This window comes from Triticum aestivum, chromosome 1B, assembly GCF_018294505.1.
Source record: "Triticum aestivum cultivar Chinese Spring chromosome 1B, IWGSC CS RefSeq v2.1, whole genome shotgun sequence".
Lineage (NCBI taxonomy): Eukaryota > Viridiplantae > Streptophyta > Magnoliopsida > Poales > Poaceae > Triticum > Triticum aestivum.
In genome coordinates this window covers 552879481-552888073 of record NC_057795.1, presented here as the reverse complement: position 1 = coordinate 552888073, position 8593 = coordinate 552879481, and the positions used below count along the sequence as shown (strand labels likewise).

The 8593-nt window shown below is 50.9% G+C and overlaps 1 protein-coding gene across 1 annotated transcript; it reads right to left on the bottom strand.

The window, feature by feature from the left end:
• Positions 1–2252: 2252 nt before the first annotated feature.
• Positions 2253–6736, bottom strand: LOC123137844 (cytochrome P450 98A1). Its single transcript, XM_044557699.1, has 3 exons — positions 6112–6736; positions 3714–4108; positions 2253–3126 (listed from the first exon to the last, which is right to left on the bottom strand). Exons 1-3 carry the CDS (start codon positions 6605–6607, stop codon positions 2479–2481), a joined length of 1539 nt encoding a protein of 512 aa, XP_044413634.1. The 5' UTR covers positions 6608–6736; the 3' UTR covers positions 2253–2478.
• Between the last annotated feature and the right edge of the window lie 1857 nt (positions 6737–8593).

The window sequence follows — 8593 nt, the reverse complement described above, 5'->3', positions numbered from 1 at the left end:
CGCTGCCGCCGCCGGCGCCGGCGGTGGTGGCGGCGGGCAGGGGTGGCGCGCCCCGACGCACCTCCTTCGCGCGGGGGAGCTGCGTCTAGCGGGCGGCGCGCTGCCTAGGCGCGGGCGGCGTGGTCTGGCGCGGCGTTCTTCTCGCGGGCGGTGCGGGGGCTCGCGGTGCGGTTGGAGGCACTGCGGGGGCACGACGAGGGCGTTCGCCGGATCCTGGCGAGGAGCGCTACTGGTAGGTGTCTGCAGGTGGAGCGGCAGCAACGGCGGTGCCGGCGGCGTTGGATCAGCCATGGGGCGGCGGCGCCTAGATGGCACTGCCAGGAAGGTGTCCTGGCGTGCAGCGCGCTTCCGGCCGCCTCTGTGTGAGGGGATCGCGGCGATGCCCCGGTGGAGATGACGCCGGAGTGAGGTTGGAGGGGGGGCCAGATCCAATCTGGCGGCAGTCTCTCGGTGTCGATGAAGGCCGATGGAGCGGATTTGGCTTTTGCTCCATTTGGAGGATGTGGTTGCTTCTCGACGGCGATGTTGGTGGAGGTCTGGTTCGCGCTCTCTCGGCAGTGCGGGTGGTGTTGGACCACGGCTACGCGGCTTCGGCGGATTTGCTGCGGTGACGGCGGTGCGAGGCTTCAGGAACGGTGCTGCCCGGTACCTCGTCGGAGTGGAGATGCGCAACATTACGGATGAAAATCCTGTCCGGTTTTGGCCGGCCGTCGTTGATGGCACCCGCGGGTGTCGTTCCCCTCTCTGGAGGCGACGTCGAGTGTGTCGCCATCTCCCTCGTGCTTGGTGTTGGCAGTTGTCTCCGGGCGAAAGCCTTGGTCCTCTGAAGCGGCATGATGGCGGCGTCTGCGACGTCGTTTCTCTGTTGGGAGCATCGTGCGAGGAGACTGAGTTCCTGTTGGCGCTCCTTCGGTGTTCATCGTGGCCCTGATCGCGCACATCTGGCGCTATGTATGGTCGTCGCGGATGAATCCAAAGGAAGCTGGAGTTGCTGTTCTTCGGAGGTGTTCGGCGTCGATCAAGACGCGGCGAGGTGTTTCGGTTTTGGACAGGTTTTTCCGTGTTGTAGTTGTGTTGTTGTGTGTGGTTGTCTTGAGGATATTCGGATGTGGTGTCGTGCTATGCTTGTTGTTCGCAGTGAGTGATAAATGCCATGTACTAATTTTCTCTCTTTCTATAAAGCTATGGTACGCAATTTGCGTACTCTCGAAGAAAAGATCAGTTCGCACGGGACCACTGCTACTTCGCCTTCGACCCCGGGGCGCCCTTCAGCGGGTACAAGATGAGCGGCTTTGGCTGGGGATGATGGCCATCCACAAGTACATTAAACCCAAGCTATGCATGAAGGGAGGCCAACCAACTATGTCATGTGGCGCAAGTTGGTTGGCCGCGGTGAGAATTTTTTTGGAAAAGAATTTAGATGAAGGCGTGGATTAATTTTTAAATGTATTTTTAGATGAAGGTGAGGACCTCTGGTATTTTTTAAATGAAGGGTTATGCAAAGTGGCACTCGCTGGTACGTTGCGGTGGTAATTTTTTTTCTTTTTACTTCCTTTTTTAGACGAATGTGAGGATTTTTTTTCTGAGATGTTTTTTTAGACGGAGACGAGAATTCTATGTATTTTTTAAAATGAAATTATGCGCACAGTTTTGTTTCAAGCGGCACCATAGGGTGGCGCCCCAACCACTAGTGCAGGTCAAGAGCGTCATCACTGCAGTCCCTCACTTGCCTTGGTATTAGATAGCCAAGACAGTGCAAGTTTCTGTATTTTGTGCATTGTACATGCGTGTTGAGTTGGCTGGTGCCTGTGTAGCCGTCCTTTGTTTGTGCCTGCTACGTTGCATGTGTGCCAAAATAAATAAATTTGGAGGTTCCAGGAGATGTGCTTGGCCGCCGCCGTGGGAGGGCTTGGCGCGTGCTACCGATTTCATTCCTGTATTCGTTTGAATTGGGAGTTCAGGAAAACACCAAATCCAATTCGGGACCTCAATACAATACAGACATCCAAACGCAACACAGAGGATAAGGACATTTCACTACACTTGGTTCCAAAACAAACACACCCTTAGAGGATAACGATAAACATTGCGGTGAGAGAAGAAAACGAAATTGAAATGGAATAGCTTCCCATGAACAACAAAACAAACCTCAGGTCTCCAAAGCTTCTTAGCAGGGCCTAAAATGTGCAATCGGGGCAGAATTTCAGTCCAGAAGAGATATATTATGTGGAGAAATACATTGTCTAGAATGATTTGCTGTGTTAAACTGTTATTAACAGAAAAACAAAAGTATTATATCCGAAGGAACACCTAATAAAGGGAGAAACGATCTGCGATCTGCCGTCGTCGCTTTATGAGATTCATTCAAAAGGCAGTCAAACACCTCATCACAATTTACAACAACACGAGCTCCATCCAGCACCTAGCCGAAAGCAGCGAGCGGGGCAACAGCCCAAGCAGAGCAGCACAGGCTGCCGCTCAGATCTCGACCGGGACCCTCTTGTACAGCTCCTCATTCTCCAGGCGTGGCGTGGCGACGGCCTGCAGCGGCGTGCCCATGAAGGTGACGAGCCCGGGGGACTCCATCATGCTGATGTCCTCCGGCCTGGCGCCCTCCGGCAGAGACCACTCGAAGTGGTGCAGCATGTGCCCGATCATGGAGGCGACGAGGTTGATCCCGAGCTGCGCGCCGGGGCACACCCTCCGGCCCGCGCCGAAGGGCAGCACCCTGAAGTCGCTGCCCTTGATGTCGATGCTCTCCTCCAGGAACCGCTCCGGCCGGAACTCCAGCGGGCTGCTCCACACCTTGGGGTCCCGGGCCACCGCCCACACGTTCACCATCACGTTGGCGCCCTTGGGGATGCTGTAGCCGCCGACCTTGACGCTCGCGCTGGCCTTGTGGGGCAGCATGAGCGGCGTCGGCGGGTGCAGGCGGAGGGACTCCTTCACGACGGCCATCAGGTAGGGCAGGTTCTGGAAGTCGGTCTCGGACATGACACGGTCGCGGCCGACCACGCTGTCCAGCTCCTCCTGCAGCTTCTTCTGCACCCTGGGGTTCCTGACCAGCTCTGCCATGGCCCACTCGACTGATATGACTGTCGTGTCCATTCCGGCGGTGATCATGTCCTGAACATAAGAAAGGGGTGGTATTTGGTAAGAGCTAAGAACGTATAAAAAGCCAAATGAGATGATCAGGCTTGAAGTACAGTAAATAGCATATATTGTGTACTTCTATCAGGACTTCCATGGTATTGATTTGCCGGCATGAACAAGTTTATTAAGTTTGGCATGTGCAAGATAGAAATATGAAGAGGCATCCAATGACAAAAATTAATAAATAGCTGAGTAGCCTACAAACTCTTACAAAGCATTTTTGGTAGTTGTATAATTGTAACGATAAAGCACTACCTAATTCCCAACTCAAAAGTAAACATACATTTTCCAATCCCAGCATCTTACACCAACCTTGAGATAGTGGCATCTCACCTAAATTGATCTACCGAATCTAACTAAACTTAATGAAATTTCTCTTGATCCATAAATCAATCAATTTAATAAAAGCTATATAGCATTTGTGCGAAGAATGGAAGAACTACGAAGGCATTGCTATCTCATTCCATATTAAAAATTAGCAGGGCATCTCATTTGAAATCAAAAGGATAATGGAATATAAGAAGATAAATTACTTAGTTATAAAAGGGCATCCTACATACCCATAGAAGTCCGAAAACTGTGTCATCACTAAGGTCATACTTCTCTCTGAGAGTAAACAGTGCGTCCACAAAGTGCTGTTTGGCACCTCTCTCCTGGAGGGCCTGTGCATGCTCTTCAATGATCTTCTTGGTCAGACGATCTCTCCTCTCATTGTGGGTCTTGTAAAGCTCCTCATTAAGTGGACACAGCCATCTCAAGTACCAAATGTATTCAGCAACAGAGAGAGATGCACCAATTTTGATTCCGTTGTTCACAATAATCTTGAATTCCTGCCCTTCTTCATCAATGTCACCATTTGCATTCATGAACCGCTTCCCAAAAGCTAGCCTTGTTATATTGTTGAAGGACACCATAGCAAGGTGATTCCTCACTACCAATGGCTTTCCTTCATTACCTGAAAAAACATATTAATAGTTAATTTAAAACTCAATAGTCAATACTGTTGGTTAGTGTTTTCAACAACCGCAAAAACCTAAACATTGGCGCAAAGGATCCATGTGGATATCAAGTTGAACACAAGCAAACCCACACACCAGGCACAAATGTTGGCGTTCGCTGACAAAGAATGCTACATTAATACTGAAACACACATTGAATATGAAATTAAACGCGATGCCAGATGTATTTGGAAGAAAGAGAAGGGTGAAAAATAAGTTGAAATATTCCTAAAAAGGTTGAAATAACCGGGTCGAGGCAGAGGGAAGCATCAAATGACGTTTAATTCGTCTAGCATATTCCTGATGAGACACCATGCATTTGGAGCATAATGCACAGTACAATAAGTGAAAGCAAGTTGTAATTAGTGTGCGTGCCACTGACCACGGACCAGAGACCATCAATGAGACGTAATAGGAAGGATGTGTTGCCACTTCTTTATGTCTAATGCACACCAAGCATTCCACTTTGCGTACTGAACAAAGATTCCTTGCCATGTCGTCGCGCTAGTACCATGATAAACTATTTCACATACTTGGACTCCACTTGTGATACCAGTTAACTCAATGAAATAACGGTCAGGACTAACTGCTCTCAATCAAATACCAATAACCCATATGGTATAGTAAGACTGCCTAAGGACTAAGGCCTATATTGATTGCAGTCAAACTCACACCTGAAGCTATGATCAATCTGATCCGTTCTAGCACGTATACCATTATACGTCCATTGCTATTAATAAAAGCTCTGTCTGTCGGACATCAACATAAGATTTTTGGGCAGATAAAACATGGGTATTGTTGCCAAGCAGTACAAGGTAAGCTGCTCCTAAACTCACAACATATAAATTTGTCCCAAATTGTACACCAAAACTACATCAGTTCTGTGCCAATATAGAGATACAACCGTTGAATGGGTGAAATTTCAAGATAAGATAAAAATAGCACTCTATAATTCAATATATGATTTGTGTGGCCATGATAGTCAAGTCAAGATTTCCGGCTTGACAAAACAGGTATTATGCTACAAGACAATGCTTGGGCCTCAAAAAGCATAGTGTCATTAAAAATCCCTCATTACCACAAGTCCACAAGTAGTGTGCTTATCATAACACTGACTTACTGGAAGGCCAAAATGTCATACAGTTCTTCAAGTACCAGATCCTCCGCTTGGCACTAGTACACAATAAGACAAACTGTTCTACCAATAAAGGGATCGAGTAGCGTCATGGTCTATTTGTGGCATCGAATTATCTGAACTTACAGTAATGCAGAAAGCAGCAAGCTGTTTTAGCCTGAAGCTTAAATGGCATGTAGAATCAAGATTACTATTACTACCTCCATGTGTACAAAGCCTCATGTGAAGCGCAACCTACTTGTACAACTTGCAACCACCATGATCGTCTTGAGATCTAATCTGAGGAATAATAAAATAAACTCAAGGCTCCCCAACACGTTAGAGCTGACCAATGGTGATTTATTGGTGTCACTGCCTTTTACGTTTAATTAATCTATACCTCAATTAACGATTCGGTACTCTAGCAACGTGCTTGTCATGTGGCTGGCCACTCAACAGGAATGCACCCCATGGAGGCATTTCAACAGACCAGCTCGTCTACTGTACCACCAAATCGGTAAGAGTTAGACATTGTTCCTGCGATCCGTTGCAAATTTGGCCAAGGAACAATCAAGATTAGTACGAAATGACCAAGGAACAGCTACGCATCGTCGGCACCGTCAACACGACGGTCGACCAAACCCACCAAACACGAGGACACCACCTCCACTCGCCTAACATTTCTTCAGACAGAAGATACCTCCCTCCCTGTATTTTGCAGCAACCACCCCCGCTTTCTCCGAAATGGCACGCACACACGCACACTGTCTGTCTTCGAAATGTGCGGTGGAGGAAAAAGGGGAAAAAGAAAAGACGAGGGGCGTGCGATCTGGGTTGGCAGCTTACCGGGGCCGGCGGCGGCGCGGTGGACGGACTCGACCATGGCGGTGACCTCGTCCTCGCGGATGGGGCGCAGCGCCTCGAGGCGCTTCTGGGTGAAGAGCTCGAGGTTGCAGAGCTTGCGCACCTTGATGTAGTGCGGGCCGTAGTCGGCCCAGATGAGGTCCTGGCCGTTGCGGCTGAAGCGCTGGGTGGAGCGGTTCCGGGGCCGGTCGGCGAGCTGCTGGTCGTGCTCCTTGAGCACCTCCTTGGCCAGCTCGGAGGTGGAGACGACGACGGTGAGCGAGGAGCCGAACCAGACGGAGATGATGGGCCCGTACCGCTCCGCCCACTCCTGGAAGCAGCGGCACCGCACCGGCTTGATCTGCCGCAGGTTGCCCAGCACCGGCCACGGGCGCGGGCCCGGCGGCAGCCGGCCCAGCCGCAGCCGGTCCAGCAGCGCCAGCGAGATCGGGATCGCCACCAGCGCGATGGCGAACGGGAGCAGCGACGCCACGTCCATTGTGCCTGCCGCGACTCTGCTCTGGGGTTGGTGGAGACGGTGGTGGAGCTGGTGGTGCTCCCGGACCTCGGTGACTTTATACGGTGGAGGAACGGAAGAAAGCCGATGGGAGCGGTTGGTGGTAGGTGAGTGGGGTCCGAGACGCAGGGGCCAGGCAGACTGAACTTCTTCGGCTGCTTCTTCTGAGTTCTAAATTGTGGTACTGCTACTGGTGTATGGCTTTTTTGGATCACAGGATTCGCAAAACAAAGAAATAGGAAAAATGAAGGATTTGATTGCCATGACATAGCCAATTCTGTGGATTTTTTTCAAAGGTCAGACCTCATGTGTAAATTCCTTTGGAATCAGCATCTTGGAGACCCAATCCTGAGGAATTTTAATGGCCCAATCCTTTGATCCAAATGCGTTTCATAGGAAACAATCCTGAGGATTGATATCCCATGAAAATCCTCCAATCCAAAGAAGGCCGTAGTGGATCAATAGTGGTGGCATCCATGGGATTATCACCATGTTGGTGTTCATTTGTGCCAACCTTCATAAGAAATCATTTGCAAAGAGTTGTGATGTTCGTTTGCAAAGAGGAAAAACAGCTGGTGTCTAAATTACTCTGTTTTTGCAGAGGGTTCACCAACCAACTGCTAGGAGGGAGATACCAGGTGCTGCTGCTGATTTCGTTTCGAGGGCCCTGGAAACTTCGGTGGCCTGGTTGACTAAAAAGCAGCCGGAGATGTCAAGCATCGCCAGACCACTTCCCGTGTTGGTACTGTGATTCTGATTCAGCCATTCAGGTCGCATACACACTGTGTAAAGCGTATATTCAGACCGTAAGAGTAACTCCAACGGGGTGACTCAAATGGACATCGATTTTGTTCGTTTTTTGTCCGTTTGGGTCTGCTCGTTCCCCTGTCCGCATCCATTTTTTCATTTAGGTCGGCATGTGTGCCCAACGGGAGGCGGACGCTTTTTGCATGTTCGTCTCGACATTTCCTCGAACACGTAGCATGTAGGGTAGCTCGCACTAGGGTGCACGTTGACCATGGCCGGGGCAAGTTGTGTTGAGTAACGTGATTGTATTAGGAAACATTATTAGAAGGGAGAGAGGGATTTGGTGGAATAGTCGTTGTATTGCTTGAGCCTCGTGGACATATATATATAGGAGTACAATGATCTACTTGGAGTACAAGACAAGCCAGAACAAATCCTAGTCTATCTCGTCTTTCCTAATAAACATTATACTCAACATCCCCCCGCAGTCACAACGGTAGCGACGCAGACGGTGAGACTGGAGAAGAATCCGAAGGCAAGCCGACGGACAAACCCCCACAGTCGTAAAGGTCGACGCATCGCGGAGTCGTGGCTGGAGTGGCAACCGACGAGGTTGCTCAAGCAAGGCGATAGCCCTTTGTGCCGTTTGTCGAGGTAGCCGAGAGCGTGGGTGGTGGAGCCGTGGTCGAGGTAGCCGTGCGAAGAATGCCGTGGTCGATGTCGAGTCAGGGTGGCCGGTGTCGAGGAAGTCGTCGTGGAGCCGCGGGCGCAAGGGGGCGCCGAGTTAGCATGGGCGCAGTGGTGTCGAAGTAGGGGTGCATCAGGAAGATGATGTTGTTGACGACGCGTCACGGCGGGTTTGCCAAGCCCGGGGACACATCGTGGACGAAGGCACGCACTGGTGTTGCCAGCACCGGGCATGCGTAGACTGATGAAGACGAAGTTGACGAAGCGCCGCGCCAGGCTTGCCAGGCCCGGGGACACGTCATGGACGAAGGCACGCGGCGGTGTTGCCAGCACCAGGCATGCATAGACTGGGACCTGCACAAGCTGTACGCCATGTCGAAGAAGTCAGAGAGGCCAGCAGAGAACGACTCGACGAGGTTGCGGCGCCAATCGGCGCGGGGCCAATGTCGCCCGCGGTTGTCGGAGTAGATGAAGCGGTCGGGGTAGATGATGGCGACGCTGGCGACGGGCTGGTGCGGGATGAAGACGAACGGG